The sequence below is a fragment of the Felis catus genome, chromosome D1 (genome assembly GCF_018350175.1).
Source record: "Felis catus isolate Fca126 chromosome D1, F.catus_Fca126_mat1.0, whole genome shotgun sequence".
Lineage (NCBI taxonomy): Eukaryota > Metazoa > Chordata > Mammalia > Carnivora > Felidae > Felis > Felis catus.
This window is the reverse complement of record NC_058377.1, coordinates 97,378,276-97,397,721: the sequence shown is the minus strand read 5'-3', so window position 1 is coordinate 97,397,721 and position 19,446 is coordinate 97,378,276. Positions and strand designations below refer to the sequence as shown.

Genomic DNA, 19,446 nt, shown 5'->3' with positions numbered 1-19,446 from the left:
CCGTGGGGGGCGTCGCCCCCCGGTGGCCGCCCCGCGCCGGGCCGCCGGCCCTCACCCTCCACCAGCGGGCGCTCACGGAACCTCATCTTCCCCATCGACTGAGCGGCACGACCACGAGAGCCGACCTGGCGGAGAGAACGAAGCACGTCGAGCGTCCCCGAGCCCCCCGGGGGCGAGGACGCGGGGGCTCGCTTATCCCAGCGGCCAGCGTGGTCGGGGCCGGCGTGCCGCCCTCGAGGGAAGGCACCTTGCCACGGCCCCGGGCTATTTCAGGATCAGAATGCAGCTTGGTCAGGACGCATGCTTCGAGTATCCGAAACGCCTCACTCTGCGCTACGGGATGAGGTTAAAATAGGAAACGCTACGTAAATGCTGGCCTCAGCTGCAGCTGTGTTCCGAAAAAACCTTGCCGGTTGTCGACCGAGTCTAAAGATCCCAGCGGCCGACAGAAAAGCACCGAGGCGTGCAGCCACACGCCCCCGCATCCCAGTCCTTCTAGAACACTCCGGGCAGGGGAGATAGGACCGCGTGCGGCAGAAGCGCGATTCGGGAAGAGAAGAATGAGGCTGTGTTCCGGGACTGAGGTCAACAAGGCCGGGAGCTCTCCCCCACGGGACGCCCTGCTTGGGACTGGGGAGAGAGAGAGGTTGGGTTTAGAAGTTGAGCGTGGGGCTGAGACACCGGTAGGCCCACTAGAGAGAGGCAGCGGGTCAAGAACACAGCACACACCCCTCCAGCAGTGGAACTTCCTTTATTGACGGGGAGGATACAAGGGCATGACGCGAGGCGTCCCGCTGGAGCTGAGAAGCAGCCTGTCGGGGGCAGGCACCTGCGGGCAAGGGCCGCGACCGGAGTCCGCCCCCCCCCTCGTGACACGCCTCAGGTCCCCCCGGGGAAGGTGGCTCCAGCAGAGAGCGCCAGGCCACCCTCACCCTGCCCACCGGGCGCCCGTCCCTCCGGCCACAGTCTCATCCACGCCAACTTACCTGCGGGGTCCGAGAGCTCCGGGAGCTCCAGGGCCTGTGCGGGCAGCACGGGGGGTTCAGGAAGCTTCCCAGACTTAAGCATATCTAGTTCGGCCTGGAGCTCCCGGACTTTCTTCTTTAGGCGAATACAGTTAGGGCAAAAGGAGGTGGTGGGGAGCTCGTGAGGGTCGGACGCAAGGGAGGCCTCGGCGGGGCTGTCGGCCTTGAAGGACGAAGGTTCTTCTTCTTCATCCTCCAACGGGCCTGGTTCCTTGGAAACCCCCTGGGGGATCTTCCAGTCCCCTTCCCCCTGGGTCCGGCCGACATTCTGCACGCCATGTGACACGGTCATGGCGCACCGACTGTAGGCCTCGTCCTGGTACTTGGGGACTTTCCTGATGACCAGCGAGGTGCTCAGTGCCAGCTGGTGCGCTTCCGCCTTCGCGGATTCCAGGGAAGCCTCCAGCACGTCCTTGAAAATGAGGTCAATCTTCTTCTTCTTGGCCTGGGGGTGCACATCCCCCTCGTCAAAGCCACGCTTGTAGGGACTTTTGCCCTGTCTCAACACGGGGAGCGGAAGGGGACCCCTCAGGTCTTCTGGGTTATCCAGAGCCTGTTCAGACTTCTCCCTCTGCAACCTCTTCTCTCCTAGGAAGGAAAACCAGGGCGTGAGGAAGGGGGGAAAAGCCCCGACGTGGAGAAAACCAACAGAAAACAAGGCACGCCTCCTATCAGGAAAGTCACTTGACACATCCCTCTGGATCTGGCCTTGTGGGGCAGGTGTGACACGACAGGGAGAGAGAGGCGGGTCACTCAGCGGAGCACGGGGTCTAGAGCGGGATCCCGAAACGTGGGCAGACCTCTCTAAAAAGACCACGCGTCGCGCGGGAGCCTTATGTATACACGCGGCACGTTTACAAGTGGAGAGAATGCTATAGGGGAGGGCAGCGGGAAGTTCGGTAGCCCTAGAAGATGACACCCCCACCGATCAAACCGGGCGGGTGGGCGCGCACCTCAGAGCTCAGTGCGTGTGGCTCCCCGCCCTCCAGGCTTCTCGTCCAGTCCTGGCAATTGGAAGACGGCTGCTTCGACTTGGTAAAAGGTACACACGGAACACGGAGTCCTCTCCTTCCGGCTCCCTGGCGGCCCCGAGACGGCCCCTCGGGGCAAGGACCGACCCACAGCCAACCATCCTTTCTAACTCTCCCAGTGATCAGAGGATGAGGTGCACGGGAGAGAGCGTGACCTGAACGTCTGTGGTTCTCCCACAACCGAGGCAGGGGGGAACGGGGCGGGGGGGGGAACGGGAAGACGGGGCCCCCCCGCAGTGGCTGACGGCTCCCGGGCGGGCAGCCTCCAGCATGACACAGAGGGGCGTGACCCCACTGACCCAAAGCATTCTTGAAATATAGCCGTGTCTCCTTACCTGATGATACAAAGAACGCTCCCTTTTCTAGCTCTTTCCATCACGTGACTGGCTTCAAAGACGTTGCTGAGCTCCCAACAAGAATTTTAGCCTGATCCTTTGAAACGGCCGCCACGGTCTCATAAATTGCTATAGAAGGGCGTATGCTCCCCGGGGGTGCAGACGCTACAGGGGACCCTCAGAAGGTCCTGACGGCGGCCTGTGGGGCCGGGGAATCTCAAAGGGCTTCCTAGATAGAGGCGGGGCCCTGGGAGCTGACTCCGAGCAGTGGCTTGACCTGAATGTATGTTGCGGATGGATTTCCAAAAGCCGTGTTTGCTAAAAACCTCTGAGTGGAGCGGAGGCCAAAGGATCTCTGGGAACAATCCAGAAGATCCATGCTATGCCCGAGCCCTGGCTCCCCGCAGCCGGCAAGGGGTGCCGTGCCCCGGCCCGTGTATGAATCCAGGCTTCCGACGGGTTACAGCACAAAAGGGGGTAACCTAATCAGGACACCCCTCTTCTGTCCTCGCACGAATGCCTGAACGTTATGTTCAGGGCCCCTGAAAGTCAGGTGGCTCTCACAGCCTATATTTTTATAACGACCGAGGAGCAGAAAGGGTGGACGTGAACACTAATACGTTCGCGGTACAGATGAGCTATGACACTTGCCCATTTAGAATCTCCAAACGTCAAGGGCCACGCTTTCACTTCTCACAGACCAGTCAGGCAGCAAACAGCTTATGTCGGGAGCTCAAGGCTATACATCAGCAGGGAGTCCTCATGCGTCTCTGCTTAAAGACAAGGTCATTCAAATCTCCTAGGATGCGTGGGGGACTTCTTCGGACTCAAGGCGCTCAGAAAAATCTAAAGGCCGAGAAGGACCTTTCAGCATCGTGGAATTGATTTCAAAGCCTCCATTAAATACGGGGGGAAACACCACAGAGTGAATCGGTGGCTCAAAGTGGATGAAATGACACAAGGTTTTTTTTTTTAATACACCTATCCGATGCATCCGGTTCTTAAAAGATCGCCACAAAGGCATACTTTACGCGGTCTGCAGGAAGAAGTTTCTGGGCTTCAGGTAACGTCCCTACTTAAGAAGGACCAGTAATTCATGCTCTGGCCTTTCTCAGGGCTCCAGCCCCCAATTACAAAGAAACTTCCTTCCCCGCAAGACCCTCGGTGACTGAGTGTCGGGATCCCCTTCCCGGAGCGGAGCTGGCCCACCGATCTAAGATGCCACTAAACTGTATTCAGAGCCTGCCAAAGCTACAGGCTACAGAGACGTCTACACAGCTAAAGGCCACTGAGCTCATGACTGCTCCCGAGGGCTTTAGGATCAAGCCCACCCGCTGCTCTGGCCCGGCCCCACGGTGCCTTTCAGTCTCCTTCCTGTTTCCTACTGCTCAGCCTGGCCAGGAACAGCCACTCCTTCCTCCCGTATCTTCACAAATCTTCACGTATCTCATCTCAAGCCTCTCTGCTACGCCTCCTTTGAACCACTCCCGAAAGGTCACTCCCTCCTCCGAGCGTTCCCCTCGGATCTCGGGGCTCTCTGAGGATGACCGCAGCTTGATGTGCTTTGGAGAAGACACTGGGGTGGGGGTGGGGGTGGGGGTGGGGGTGGGGGAGGATATCACAAATCCAGGAGAATTTCAGAAGATCATGGCCAAGGGATGGAACCTGTGTCCTCAGATAGGACTTCTCTTGGTTTTGTTTTCTTCTGGTGATAGGACGATTCTTTTGGAGACTTCTTGGCCGTCTTCATTCGTGTCTTCCCTTATCCATTCAACAAAGATGTATTGCGCATCAGGCACGGTTACACAAGGTCTCTTCAGAGGTCAAACGGAAACCATGGGAATCTCGTCATAGAAACCTGCCTTCCCGAGTGAGATCGGCACGTGGCCAACCCCCGGTTCCGAAGAAGACAAGAGGTGAGTGTGTCGGCTGGGTCTCCCCACCGCCCCCCCAATCACAGATACCTTTTACCAAGTCAGGCAGCAGCTGTGCATTCAAGGTCCACAACCCGCTTTGTTCGGTTTTGTTTTTTAAAAACAGCCTTGGGGCGCCTGGGTGGCTCAGCTGGTGGAGCGTCTGACTCTTGATTTCGGCTCGGTCATGTCTCGTGGTCGGGAGATTGAGCCCCGTGCTGGGCTCAGCACGGAGCCTGCTTGGGATTCTCTCCCTCTCTCTGCCCCTCTCTGCTAGTGCTCGCTCTCTCTCTCTCGCTTTCCCTCAAAATAAATAAACTTAAAAACAATGAACATAGCTTAATTGCAATGGGCCACCCTGCCCCCTTTCCCTCTTCTCCACTCATACGCCATGTGAAGATTTATTTCCAATAAGTAGGTCGGTCAGGAGCGTGACATGGTAGGGCTTGGGTATAGTCCTGGTTCCTGAGACCAGATGGACTCTGGGTCTTTGAATGCTTTTCCTTAATGCAAGAAATATCCCCCTGAGTGGAGCTGGATTCACCAGTTTGCCTGGGCCAGGCTGAGGCTGGAATAGGGAGGCAAAGGGCTAGGGGCTGGGGAGCATTTTAAGCCACTTTCAAATGACGCATTTAAATGGAGCTGGATGGACATCTCCCCCACCAGGCCACCACCCACACCTAAGGTCACCTTCCCACCTCCCTCCCTGAGAAGAACTGCCTTCTTCTAATAGAGACGGTACAATCACAGCGTGTGATCAGGACTTTCAGGAATGAGGCCAGGAGGAAGCTGGGAAGAACCGAGTTTGGTCTGGGAGGCCGTATACCATCGTAGGTTAGAGCTGAGACCCTGGACTAGGACCCTGGACAGATGTGGATGAGAAACCCAGCAGTGCCCTTCCTAGCCCCGTGACCCCGGGTGAGTCGCTGTATTCATCCGATGCTCAGTTTCTACACTGGTGAGCTGGGGGATGATCAGCCACACGGGACGGTCAGCCTTAAAAGTTTCCAACTGAGGGCTTACAGTGGTCAAGGTGGGCATTGCTCTAAATGGGCGCATTACCCAGCTAATTCCCACCGCACCCTTACGAGGTAGGTGAACACCGCAGAACCGCCGCTGGGCACGTGGTAAGCACTTAGCAAATGTTAGTATCACTGCGACAGGGACGGGTTGTAGCACCTTCCCATCGGTTTGAGTCGGAGAAAGAGGACCAACTTTGATTACACTTATGCGCTTGGCTTTGGGGCCCTGTCTCTCTCCCGGGTACTCTCCGATGCCTGCGCCAGGGTTTCTGAGGGAGGACAGCACCCTGGAGGGTCTGCGGCCCCGCCCAGAGCCGCCGCTCACACGCAGACCGTCCGTCCCCCGCCCCGCGTCCCTCTGGGTCTCCCCGTCGCCGCTGGACTGCATTCCCCAACGGTCTTCTCAGGAAGCTCCCAGAGAAGCACTCCTGGCCTCCCCTGTGTTGGGTGGCGGGCGTGGCCCTCACCTCGGGTGGGGACTCACCTCTGGCCAGATTGCGGTGGATGGTCTCCTGGGACATGCTGTGCAGGCGCTTCATGTATTCCTTGCTGTACCAGACCCGGAGCCGCTCCCCGGGCCGGATGTCCCGGCAGGCTCGGAAGTAGATGTGCTCGCTGTGCTGGAACGCCAGCAGGTTCTGCTCCCTCTCTTCCCGGGAGATGACCACGTACCTGGGGGCGAGGGGGACAGGTGAGAACGCACGGGCCACTCGGTGGAGGTCAGAGGTCCACAGGCAAGGGGCGTGCGCAAAAGTCGAAGGACGGCTGCCTGTCCGGGATCGGGACCCCAGCTAGAGCCGGTCCCTCGCCCCAACGTCACAGTTCTGTGCGACCTCGAGCAAGCCTCCGACCCTCTGAGGGTCTCTGTTTTCTGAGACTAGGGATAACAGCCGCCCTGCCTACCTCCCACGTACTGGTGAGCACAGAAATTCAACACCAGATATAAAAACGATTACCAAACCGAAAGGCCATGTCGTTCGCTCTTGGCTAAATTTTAACCGCAGGGACACCCCCAGACACCTGCAGGCCTCCGATGGCGCTAAGTGTGGGATTCCTGGACTGTTTCCAGGATTTCACGAAGCCTAGAAGAAACAACCCATGTGACAACGGCGCCCCGAAGGCCAATTAACAAATGCTGAAGATCAATGTCTTTAAAAAGTGGGTGCCCGATGCTGACAGGAGACGAAGGGAAATAAGACCCGAGAGAAGGTTAGCAACGACTGGAAACTGAGACTCAGAGACGCTAAGTGACTCGCCTGAGGTCACACAGCGAATAAATGGGAGATGGAGCTTTGAGGTCTGTGTCTTTCCCACTAGATCTCACGGCTCCTCTGTGGGCATGTAAAGCACCAGCCATGCCCAGATAACCTTTAAAGTTCTGCCAAACCCTCAGAATCTCTCCCTTACCCCCGCTCCCTGAAATGACATTTCCAACATCCAACCTGCCCCCTTCCAAAGCTGAGATGATGTAACACCTACAGAGAAGCAGAGGCGGAGAGATCAAAAGGACAAGAGGAAACTGGAGTCTTAAGGATCCACACCACGCGAGCATCCAGGAAATTCGTCATAAAAAAATAAACTTCTTTTCCTCATGCTATGGTTTGTCTCAAAAGCCAGGATAGGAATCAAAGTCGGACTGACCGGCATCGCCCAGAGAACGGTGTTTGGAGCAGGCCAGGGTACGCAACCATTCACGGGGAAACATCCCAATGGGTCACGAGCAAATGAAAAGCACTCAGCATCACTCCAAAGGAAAGAAACGGCAAGTAGCACGTTGTGTCTTTGGCACAGATTTCTCCCCCTCTCTCCCTCTCTCTCTTTTTAATGATAACATCCACATTGGCTAGAAAAGTGTATCCCAGACTACGGGTGGAGAATAAACGGGCACAAGCCTTGGGGAAACAAATTGGCAATATGGCCTCGTACACCCGTGTTCACAGCAGCATTATTCACAACCGTCTGCAGGTGGGAGCGACCCATGCCCGCTGATGGATACGTGGATAAAAGGAATGTGGAACACATATACGATGGCTATTACTTGGCTTTGAAAAGGAAGGAAATTCTGATATACGCTGTACCGCGAATGAGCCCTGAAGACACATACCAAGCGAAGTGAGCCGATCACAAAAGGACACATACGGGAGGATCCCATTTATAGGAGGTCCTGGCAGGAACAGTCAAATCCAGAGACAGAAAGGAGAACGGGGGTTGCCAGGGGCCAGGGTGGGGAGTGGGGGGACGGGGAGTTCGCGTGTAATGGGTATATAGTTTCAGTGGGGGAAGGCGAAAAGAGTCTTGAGATGGATGGTGGTCACGACCCCGCAACGCGAGTGAAATTGATGCTGCTGAGTTGCATACTTCAAAAAATGGTTACAATGGTAAATTTTATGGTATGCGCATTCTGTTGCAATTTTTGAAAAATTTTAAAAAGGACCATAAGATGCAGACCGAGTGGACGACTCGGCATACCACCGCCCTGGCTGTAGCATCGTTTACAATAACGCGAAAGCAAAAAACACCGAAACGTCCGATACTGGGGCAACAGCTTAGCGAACCGCGGCATATTCGTAGGATGGAATGGCTCATCTATAGAAAAGTGTTTTCAAGGGATCTTTCGTGACTCGGAAAAAGGGCCCTGATAGGATGCAACGCGAGAACAGGAGGGCTGAAAGCTATCTATTCTATAGTTCCAACCATGCTCTAAAAACAAGCCTTGGTAAACTACTTGAAGGAAATATACCAATGCTTTAACAGTGATTGGCCATTACAGGTGGATCTACTTTGTAAGTTTTTCTGTAATTTCCAAGTTTTCCTTATTAAGCAATTATTACAGTTACCTCTCCCCCCCCCCCCCCAAGAAAAGACACACGAACTCCACTTTCAGTACTGGTGGCGGTCACGGTGGCCGCCTGCATTGTGAGTCTACATTCCTGGCCCCTCGGGCAGAGCACCCTGGAGCATGTCGGGCCCGTTGTCACCATAGTCCCCTGTAGCGTCCGTTCTTTCTACTCGCAAGGATAATCCCCTGTAGCCTCCGTTCTACTCGGCCCTGGAGGAGGCCGTGACCTTATAAGGGGAACCACTAGAGTCCAGGGACCAATCCACCTGACAACAGGCTGCAGCACAGACCCCGGGGTTGCGGGGCTAAGGCCAAGGGAGGCAGCAGTGCAAACATGAGCGCCGGCTGCCTCACCCGCTCCGAGAGAAGCAGTCGTGAGCTCCACCCTGCCAGGGTCACACGGGCAGGATGCATGGCGCTTACATCCCCAGAACCTGCTTGTGTCCAGAGACTAAATCAACGCATCTGTGTGCTTGTCGGCATCGGACATGAGCATCGGTCTCCCTGAGCCGTGAAGACAATACCGTGATATCCGCGACGCCCAGGCGTGCCGCAAACCAAGAACTTGGGGGGGAAGGAGAAGAGGACCCCTGGCCCAGGGCGGTCTTTCCACACGGACCCTTCTGAGTTGCAGCTCTCCCTCCAGCTGCAGGGGTCTGCTCTTCTCTGGATCTGATATTCCTTCTGAATGTGCAAAATATTTTCCAGTCCCCAGTTTAGTGAGAGCCTGGGGTTCGACATCCAAAATTAATCAGACTTGTGGCTAGCATCGAACAGAACTGGGGTAGACCCAAACTTTCCTACTCCTGGGTTCAGAAGGCAAACTGCTCATTCGCCTGTCTCCTCACAAGAATCACCTGGATCACAGAGCACAAGGAAAGATACGCTCTTCTCTGGTTTGGCTGTGCAAACAATCATCCAGCTCTAAAAGCTAGAATTACTTTCTCTGGCATCAATCACAGTCTCCCCAAACAGATCAAAATTTGTTCAGCACCTGGTTGTATTTGGTCGTTTTGAGATATAACATCTATGGCACCTCTCAGCGAATGGTAACAACCCACTCCCCCGAGGTGTTCAATGGAGGCAGCTAAGTCTCAACACCAATTACCTGGAATTCGCTCTCCCTCTTTTAAGTACTTTGCAGTGACACCCAGGGGTTTAATCCACTCCCAGAATCCCGTTCCCGTACAACAGTCCCTTCATGAAGAACCACGCCTGTCCCATCTCATGGCTGCAGACAAGCAAGAGCCCTCCCTGGAAGACAAAGCTTCTAGGGAGTGAAGGTCCCTGTATCTGTTGAGTCTCCAGGTCACTACCTCGTTGGAGAGAAGGCACAGAGTATGTCGGAAGGAGGGTGGAAAATGGCTAGCACAGGGCACTCTACGAACGCAAGAGCTCATCTGATAGCTTTTCAAACCAGACCCACAGAGGTGACAACCTTTGAAGCGATCGAGGGGGTGGGTGGGAGCGGGAGCTGCTCTCTGGACTGAAGTTTTCATGATGATAATGGATTATTTTTATTCTGAGCTCCTTGCTGGCTTTGGGAATTGGATAGACAGGCACTAAGACACCACTTCTTAGACCTCACCCACTGTGCCTTATCAAATGCACCAGATTTCCTAGCTGGGACAGGAAATGACTACGGGTTTCACCGAAAGAGAGAAAATAACCCACGGGGCATCCATTTTGTTGGAGTGGGGGCAGACAAAGGCCAGGCTCAGACATTCCTGCTCAGGGGGTAGGTCTCTGACGGAGAGGAAGATGTGCCACTCACGGAGGCAGGAATGGGAAAGACTGACCGAGAAGGGGCGGGGCTCTGTTTTCTCCCGTGCATTTAGGTCTCTGAGCTGGGCGGGTCTTTGGGTCATGCACCCACCCACCAGATGGTCACCCAAACGCTGACAGAACGTCACGCAGCCGGCCTTGAGTGCGGCTGGAGGCCTCGGATTCTTAGGCGGGACTTCCCCATCTCAAGCTGAAATTGGCTGCCCGTTGCCTTCCGTCCACTGGCCTCAGTTTCCCCTTCCTGTTTTGATGTGCTAGACCCACAGTGCCCCACTGAAGCCTAGAAAAAGACTCTAATGAAATTCCATCTGAAGTTCATAGGCTCTTCGTCTCTCTGTCCCCTTTGCTTCCAACTTGATCTCTTCCCTCCCCAGGACCAGAGGGAAAGGCCAGTCAGTACCTACACCTTGCTGGAGAAGATCCTGGGCCTGGTTTCACAGGATCTTTGCCTCTTGTGGAAATCGAGTAATTTTGATTTCCATGGTCATCCTTTTCGGCCGAGAACAGAAGAGGAGGACCTGGATTCCAAGAGGTCAAAGGCAGGCTGGAACTTTCCAGAGAGGGGACAGATCCCTGGTCAGGGCGTGGGGGTTTCCTGCTTGGGAGAAGCTCTCTGTGTGACTGGCAGTAGCCAGGGCAACTCCCAGGTTAGGAGGCCCTTGTCTTCTAAGGAGACTCCCAAAGGGACCCAGAGGGGAGCCACTCTGGTTACTTCGAAAGCCTCAGATCTCTGTGGGCAGGGTCTTGCCTGTGACAGACGGATACTAGGATCTGTGGGGAGGTGTCCAAAAAAAAAAAGGTCACGCCTCAGAGTGGTCCCTGAAGTTCACTGGCGAATGGATAGCCCCTGACCATCTGGAGCCTCCTGCCGGAAATAGTGATTTTTTTCCCCCCGCAGGACCCCTAACTTCTTCCAGGGAACAAAAGGCAAAAATTCACTTAGCAACATCTCACTCTCACTGTGCAAAGACTTTAATAAAATACAGCTCAGTGGTTTCAGACGTGGCTGTTCGTCTCGCTCAGCTCACGGGTTCCTTTCTTTTCCTTACAGGGCTAGCCTGGTGCCGAATACGGGGCATCTGAGTGCTTCCGGAATCCCGGAAATGGCAGGGGCACTCGAGCCCCTGTGGCCAGCATGCTCTCCCTCCATCATCTAACCCCTGCTCTGGGGGCCTTGAGGTTTTCACAGGAAGCGAAGAAAGAGAATACACACCAAAGAAAGATCCTGGAGACTGGGTGTGTTCCAAGTGTGAGATCAATTTCTTTTTATTGCCGTCTTAACAAAAATACTTGGGAAGGCAATCTTTGATTCCAGCATTGGGAGGGCAGGGGAATGCCAGGCAATAATCAAGCCACTGGGCTGTCGGACTGGGGACTGTTCGCTTTGGGGTGGCAGGAACCCCCAGAGGACCACAGAGTGGGGCGATGGAGGCTGAGGACACGGGGACCTAGCGGTTTGCCCTCCGAGCTCTCTCCCTGGGACCAAGCTCGGTCTGGGTTCAGAAGCAGCACTCCAGGAACAGCCACAGCAGGCACTGGGTACGGCAGTCCTCCCGGCCCCCACTCGGGCTCTAGGGGGCAGGCGTGGGGGAGATAGATGGAGGGCCGGCCGGGGGAGGGGAGCTTCTGCTAGGGTCAGCCTCAGGCCAGGGAGCAAAGAGGACACAGAGCCGAGCTACAACCTGGGTCAGAGCTAAGCTTGTGACTGCCTCCCCCACCTCCCTCCGGGACTCGAGGAACCCGGCTCTCCCCCCACACTCCGAAATGAAACGTGAAGCTAGAGATATGTGTAGCTAATGCATTTGCAGCCCAAGCAAGCGGAGGCAAGGCATGCTGGAACTTGGGGGGCACGGGAGCCTTGCTGGGTTCTTACAGACGCCAGAAGAGGAGTCACCTTGTGGGTGCTGAGGCTTGGGCCCTGCCTCTCCCCAGCCCCCCCGCCCCCCCGGCCGTTAGCTTTAGTGCCAGAGCCGGGTGGGTGGATTCACCGCCCGGAGGCTGCCGTAGCCTCCCACCGGCACCCAGGAGAGCCGAGGCGTGGGCAGGCGAGGCGCGGCACCCCTCCCGACTCCCGATCTGGCCTCTGACAGGGGAGCTGGACCCATCCGCAGACCTGGCTTCCAGTCCTGGCGCCCCCCCCCCCCACCCCGCCCCGCCCACTAACTGTCGTGTCACTGATCGTCTAGGAAATGCAGGTGATGGCAGTAATAACGGTGACAACGATACCCGGCTTGGCTGCCTCTCCGGCTGTCCTGAGAACCCACTGAGACCACACACCTGCAAACGCAGGGAAAGCATAAGGTGCTCCTCTAAGAACTCCGGGGAGTCTTCGCCTTCCTCCGACGCCATCCCCTTCCACAAAAGGCAAGCACAGCAGCTGAGCACACGCACCGCAAGGGCAAGCGGAAGGCCAAGGCAGGGGCACCACCCGCCGCACTCAGAGCCCTGGGGAAGGGGAGGACGCACCCCTCCCGGAAGGGCTGAGCTCCCCCTGCCCGTCCTCAAGCTTCGCCCCCTTCGGAAGCAGCGGAATCAGGGCGTGGGAGGCAGCCGTGGCAGCCCTGCGGTCGGCAAGCAGGAGTCCATTCAGGCGCTCCCCCCTCTTGCTCCCCTCTTCCCCGCAAGGCTCGCCGCGGGGTCCGTGGGTGCGGACCAAGAGGAGGCTGACGCCCTGGGGCAAGCAAGCGTCGGGCAGGTCGCTTTCCCTGCATCTTCAGCATCTGCCGAAGACGAGGGAGCGAGGCTCAGTACACACTCCGTTGGAGCCCAGGGCAGCTGGCCTGCACTCGGGGAGGAGGTGGCCGCCTCCCCAGCATCCTACAAGGGTCATCGGTCCCGGACACGGGAGACTGGCTCCCGTCGCAAGGCCAGGCACCCGTCCCCCCACCCCCGTCTCTCTTCCTCCTACTGGAGACCGGCCGGGTCAGAAGTTGTGCTTTCTCTTCCGAGACCTGGTAGTCCGTGCGGGGGCTGGCGCCGGGGGAGCCTGCGGGGGCTCTGCCGGGGGGGCCTCGACCTGAGGGGTAGAGCCCGCGGGGGCTACCCCGTCTGGCCCCCGCTGAGATGCCTGGACCCCGTCTCGGATCTCCGTCAGCGTCTGGCACACCTGACCGACGCGGCCGGTCAGCTCCGCCACGGTCTGGCCGATGGAACGCATGCTGTTCGCCATGTCCCGGTGCACGGTCACCAGCTCCTGGCAGAACTGCTGGAGGACCTCGGTCTGCCGGACGTAGGCATGGAGGAGCTGCCAGTCAAGGCCCGTGCCGGGCGGGCTGGGGTGCGGCCGAGGGGTCCTGCAGGCAGCCTGGGCCTGCGGTGAGGGCCGGGATAGGGCCTCTGGCTTGGGGCCCACCATCTCGGACTGGTCTGAGGAGGACGATGAGCGGAGCAGGGTAGGCCTGGCCAGGTGGGCCTCTTCCTCTGGTGACCGCTGCCGGGGCACCCGCAGAGGCTGCCTCGAGGGCCCCGGGGCCTCCTCATCTTCATCATCTTGCGGGATAGAAACAAAGAAGGGCAAATGATTACAACAGAGAGAAAGGGGGCGGCTCTGGGCTTTGGCCCCCCCCCCCGCCAAGTCGCCCTATAATCCCCCTGCCCGGCCACCCCCGAGCCTAATTCAGCACCTGCCTGCTCCCCTGCACCGACCCACAAACACCTGCTCCCCAAATCCCTGAAGGTGTGCGGGCCCGGCACCCCGGGGGACAAGGGTGAGCGCTGCCCAGGCCCCCTTCCTTTCACGGGAACAGCAACACGCTTGCGGGAGGGCCCAGGTCGGGGGACTTGGAGACACCAGTCCCAGTGACAGCAAGTCAACCCGCTCGCTCACTTCGTCCCTCTGCGACTCAGTTTCTGCAGAGCAAAGATCACAACCGCTCTGTCTTGATCTACCCAGCCGCTTGCCCGCCTAACAGGGTTGTCAAGAAAATTAAACAAGAGAACGGACACGAAGGAGCTTGGCAAAGCCGGAAGAGTGACACCCGCCAAAAGGCACTCGGAGTTCTGTCTTGACTCGCTTGGGCCACCTCGTGGCCTTGCTAGAATCTGCAGTTTTAAAGTCACGGGGAGGGGGACAGGCCCCGGGCAGTCTGGAGTCGGGAGGCAAGGGATAGGAAAGGAGTGACGCGGCTGGAGGGCGCAGAGCAGGAGAGCCACCTCTGCAGCGGGTCCTGATGTCCCCCGAGACCCCCGAGGCGGGCCGCCCAGGGAAGAAGCAAGGCTCTCACCCTGAAGGCTTGCAAGGCACCTCCACACAGACGGCCAGTCACAGGGAGGGACCGGGGCCCCTGCAACACCCAGGCCTTGGCTCTCTTGTGAGCAAGGTTATGAGCTGATTCCCACGGCAGGAATAACAAGTATGCAGGTTCCCTGCACCAGAGGGGCTAAATTCAGAACCACCCCCCAGGGGAGGTGACCGAGAAGACTGACTCATCTCGTCCCCAGCCGCACACATGCGTGCCTCCCCAGGGTCCCAGGGCCTCCCTTTGGGAGAAGAGCCCAGTGATTCATAACCGCACTTGGTGGGATAGCTGCCAGCCCCCCGGGGATCCCAGGACACCCGTTCTGGCGTGGCAGGGCTGGAAGGAGTGAGCGGGGCCGAGGCGATGGTGCTTCCCCCCCACCCCCCTTCCAGGGCCTCCTTCCACAGAGCCCCTGGCCTCGTTGCTGTAACAGCTGGTCGACCGGCCGGGAAACGGGGGCCTGGCCAAGTCTGCGGTGGAGGGGTCCCGGGCCCCCTGCCCAGCCCAGGTCACATTTGGTAACCTCATTACCTTCTCGGGGAGATGGAAGAAGGAGCAGGGCAGGATTTAGGGAACGGACGGCCCTGGCTGCCAGGCCCCCGTCTTTTTTCTCCTAAGTGGGTGGAATCACCCTGAAGCTTAGCACAACGCCAATTCGTAGGGAGCTGGCAGACCTGGGCTCGAGTCCTGGTTCTGAATCTAGCTGGGGGGGGCCACCTCTGTTTCTGGAACTTATCTGCCTCATCTACATAGCAAGGGAGTCAGAGTAGACGGCCTCCGTTCCTTTCCCAGTCCTGAAGAACGGACTCTGAGGGGCCACCTGTCAGGAGCCCCAGCCAAACAGGAAATTAGTGCGATCCCCATCCCAACAGCAGAGGGCCGCGGGAGGGAAGACGGGGTCCTTGTGAACCACCTTCCCCGGGCTGCCCAGCCGCCGACTTGCAGTCTTCCTGCCCTGCTCCGTCTATCGTAGGCCAGACTCCCGTTGGGACCGTGGGCCGAAGGTGGGGGGATGTGTGGGGAGAAGGGGGTGCAGTCCCACCACAGAAGGGTCTCGACCGCTCCCCATTCAGGGGAGTCCCAGATGGAACCACAGCCCCAACTACAGCCTGCTGGGCCAGGAGATTCCACAGTCAGGCCCCTGCATCCAAGTCCATCCTGGGTCACGGGAAGCAGAGGTGAATAAAGCAGAAGAGGGGTGGAGAAGGGCACGGGGGCGGTAAGGACAGGGAGGGAACCTGGTGAGCCGGAGAGATCTGAGAGAGAGCCTTAGAGGGGGGAGAAAGAGGCAGAGGGCAGAGAGGAGTGGGCGCAGACGCACAGAAAAGAACACAGAATGAAGAGGTTAGGGAGAGAGAGAGCAGGAACTCATCTCCCCCCCCACCCCCTCCGTGGCCTGGGCCCTGAAGACTTGGCTGGCTTCCCCCCGCACCCCCTCCCCCACGCCTGCTACACTGGGCTTCCCTGGTTCCTCTCTGTCCTGGAACGTGCCAAGCGCCTTCCTGATGCGGGGGCCTCGTACATGCAGTTCTCAGCCTGGAGGCTCCCCGCTCCCCTCCCGGCGCCCCATGCCGAGGCCTGGTTAACTCTTACTCACCCTTCGCAAGTCAGTGCAACTGTCACTCCTGGGAGGCCCTCCTCGGCCCCCGAGGACAGCCAGCTCCCCGGCCCCCTTGCTCTCAGGCGGGGCTGCTACATAACTGGCACGGCCAAATGCAACACTTGAATACAGGGCACCGTGTTCAAAACCCAGTGTGAATTTCAGGAGGCCAACAGCAGAGCATGAACCCCCCGCACGGTGCCCTTGCACGTGCAGGGCCCCAGGGACACTGCGCAGGTGGCCCGGGTCGTCAGCCCCGCTCTAAGGACTTCCGGCGTTCGCCCTTCATCCCTTCATTACAACTGTCCTTGTACAATGACTTAAAGCTTGTTTATTCCCACGAGTCTAGGGACAACCCCAGAGCGGGGCCCGTGAAGGATTTATATACAACGCTGTCTTCCCAGCTCCTAGCACAGCTCCTGGCACAGAGTTCAGGAAATATTCTAGAATGAATGAACGGAAAGGGGTGGAGAAGACAGAGCGGGGGAAGGAGGGACGGGTGCATGGGAAGACTGGACGAGACGGAGAGGGACAGAGACAGGAGAAGGCCAGGGAAGGGGGGGACGGCAGGGGCGGAGGAGGCTGGGCAGCGGGAGCCCGGGGAGGGAGGCAGGTGGTACTCACAGCTGGTCGAGGGGCTGTCGGTGCCGTCCAGTTCCGCCCTGGGGAAGCTGTGCCCAGAACGGGCCGTGAGCAGCGCTGACTCGATGGCCCTCTCGTGGGCAGTGAGCACGATGGCGGGGGCCCGGCCCCCGGCCCCGGGGCCCGACAGAGACTGCTGCATGAAGGCCAGCTTGTCCTTGGTCCTCCGTTTCATGTCATCCCATCTGTGCTTAATGTCCTTGACGGAGCGGGGCACCTGGCTGACGGAGGTGATTTTCCGAGCTATGCCTTCCCAAATCTTGTCCCTGTCGGCATGGGACAGCCGCATGGTCTCCCTCCCAAAGAGAACCGCTTCGTGGTGGGTCACCTCCGTGACCAGAATGTCCAGCTCCTCCTTGGAGAACTTGGGCTTCCTCTTGCGCTCAGCCAGGGGCGCCACATTCCTTGGGTTGAATATCCCACAAAGCACAATTGGGTAAATGACCGTCAGCGCGGGCGGTCCTCCTCCTTCCTAATCGCCGGCCCCCAGCTGGGGAGCCAGGAGGCACCCGGGCACCCTGGCCTGCTCACCACCACCACACCCTCCTCCTAGCGAGAGGCCCCTTCCACTACTCCTCAGAGGGCAGGCGGGCAGCAGAGGTGCGGCGGAGTGGGTGGAAACGCGGCCCGCGCCGGACGGCCCGGTGTCGGGCCCTGCCGTGGCCCTGGGTGGCCCTGGCTGGCCCCGGCAGTCGGGGCGCTTGGCTCAGCCCCTCCCGGCCTCTCTCCCCAGCCGGGTCAGGAGGGACAACCACCCCACCTTCGGGGCTGTCACCAGACAGGGGAAAGCAGAGTGACGAAGAGCGTTAAAGCCCCGAAGAGGGAGAAAGGGTCCTTACTGGGGTTCGGACCGGGCCAAGGTCGCTACAGATGGCTCACAGGAAGAGTACTGAAACAGGGGGATGTTTCAATCTCCTCGCCGGGCGATGCCAGCGATTAGGGTGTGGTCACAGAAAGCGTTTTCTGCCCTGCGGCTCTCTTTGTCTCCTTCCCCGGCCTCCAAGTCCTCCCCAGGCCCCGTCCCCGCCTTCCGCCGGATGTGGGTGTAGGCTCCCCTCCAGCTGGGGTCAGCTCGTTTCGGGGTGAGCTGCGGTGACCTTTGGGCAGCTCGTGGGTAGGACGCGAGCGGCCCGTGAGCAGCCACCGGGAGACAAGTTCCCCTTTGATGGAGACCAGGAGTGACCTTGGCTTCCACGTGCACAGAGGAGCCAGGGGCCGCTTGAGCAAGAGCAACCCAAGAGAGGAACCCAACACATGGAGGGGAACCTGGAGCCCCGTTCACTCCTCCAGCTGCCCCCAAAACCACAGCGGGAGGCTAGGGGCACAGAGATCCTTCAGCCTTTACCTCTCCGCGTCATCTACCCACAACGCCACAGCTCAGGCGAAAGGAAGGTCGGGGCTTTGTTACCCGGCCAAGACAGGGACCGTGGTCCGGGCCTTGCACTCAGACAGACCTGGAACTAGGGGCTGAGCCTCTGGTGCCCACCCCCTTCCCCGTCTAGACAATGAGGCTCGTGATTCTAGCGCCACCTCCCAGGGCAGCCAGGAGGAAGTCATGGGGGTTTTTCAGTCTCACCACTATTGGCAGTTGGGGCTAGAAAATTCTTTGTGGGTGGGTGGGACGGACATCCTGGCTCATTAGGATGTTTATCAGCCTCCCTGGCTCGATGTGACAACCCCAAAGTGCCCCCAAGCAAAACAGCCCCCGGTTTCAGACCACCGATGACACGGATGTACAGCACCTGGCGTAGGGAGGCCACCAAGTCAACCCTCATTACGTTGACGCCCGTTCTCTTCCCGGCCCACCACTTAAGTGTTTCAAAACACTAACCAACTCCATTCAATCATCCACGAGCCCCTGGGTTGTAACAGTACAAGTGAAAGCGTCTGCAAAGTGGAATGAGCTATACAGCGGAAGGAAGCTATACCCTAAGGGGGAAGGCAGGTTCCCAGGATGAACCGGCTTTCCCCTCCAACCACCACCAGAGGGACATCTCCACGGCAACAAACCGCGTACCCAACCTCAACCCACACCTTGAGTCGTAGATGAGATGGGCGGGGGCACCACCTGTGGCTACCCTGGCACCATCGTGCATTGCAACAGGGCCGGCAGCTGGGACAGAACGGGAATCGGACAGACCCCATGCCGGCAAGGGAGCAGTAGCCGAAGCCACCCCACACGGAGTCCAGGAGGCCATGCTTTGGCTGGACCCTGTGCGCGAGCAGAAAGAACACCGGCCCAGAAGTCCAGGGGCGGATTCAAGTCCTGGTTCTGCCAGCGTCCTCGTGATCTTGAGTAAGATCTCGCCCTGCCCCGGGCCTCAGTTTACCACTGTGGCATGAAGATCAGTACAGGGTAGTGGTTCTCCACCCTAGCGGCACATCAGAATCCCCATGGAGAGCTTTAAAAAAGACCGATAACTGTGGGCTCCTCCCCAGCCCAATTAAGTCAGAATCTCAGGGGCATCAGATGATGGCTCAGTTAGTTCAGATGGTGTCTTTCTTTGGGGCTTGTGGGAAAGCCTTGCCCCCAGGCTGAAAGATCGGCGGGGGGCGGGGGGGGGGGGAGCGTGGAACAGAACCAGCTCGTCGGCAAAGCTTCTAGAGTCTCGAAAGCAGCGGTGCAGAAAGGCCTGACACTAGACTGTGCCCAGACACCCTCTCCTTTGCTTGTCTAGAGCCAGACGCAGCAATAGGGAATAGGAGCCCAGGCCAGGGGTCTGGTCCCCACTTCCGTGTCTCTGGTCACAGTGCCCTCAAATGAAAACGTGGCCCCTTTGAAGGCCCATCTCCAAGGCCCCCTCCTCTTTGATCTGGGCCCTCGCACCATATTGTCTGTGCCTTCTTCATTCAACAACTTTATTAGGAAAAACCAATCTCCACGGTGGAAGGTGTGAGTCCTGGGAGGACTGGGAGGGCAAATCCATCGAGGGCGCCCAGTTACGGGGTCTCCTATGCAAGTGCCGAGCTGACCGGTGCCCAGTGGTCGGGGAGAAGGAGTTAGGAGGGTGTCCAG

The 19,446-nt window shown here is 58.4% G+C and overlaps 1 protein-coding gene across 9 annotated transcripts in view; it reads right to left on the bottom strand.

Moving 5' to 3' along the window:
* Nucleotides 1-19,446, bottom strand: part of PRDM11 (PR/SET domain 11) — an 89,601-nt gene that overhangs the window by 9,445 nt on the left and 60,710 nt on the right. For 6 of the 9 annotated variants that reach the window (XM_023239785.2, XM_045039167.1, XM_045039168.1 and 3 more), the window contains 2 exons: nucleotides 5,811-5,998; nucleotides 987-1,613 (listed from right to left, as the gene is read on the bottom strand). In XM_023239785.2, the coding sequence (XP_023095553.2) occupies nucleotides 987-1,613; nucleotides 5,811-5,998 (815 nt within the window). Of the gene's footprint in view, nucleotides 1-734; nucleotides 1,614-5,810; nucleotides 5,999-11,187; nucleotides 13,440-16,412; nucleotides 16,835-19,446 lie in introns of those variants that run through there. The other 3 variants (XM_045039172.1, XM_045039171.1, XM_045039170.1) reach the window with 3 other exon arrangements.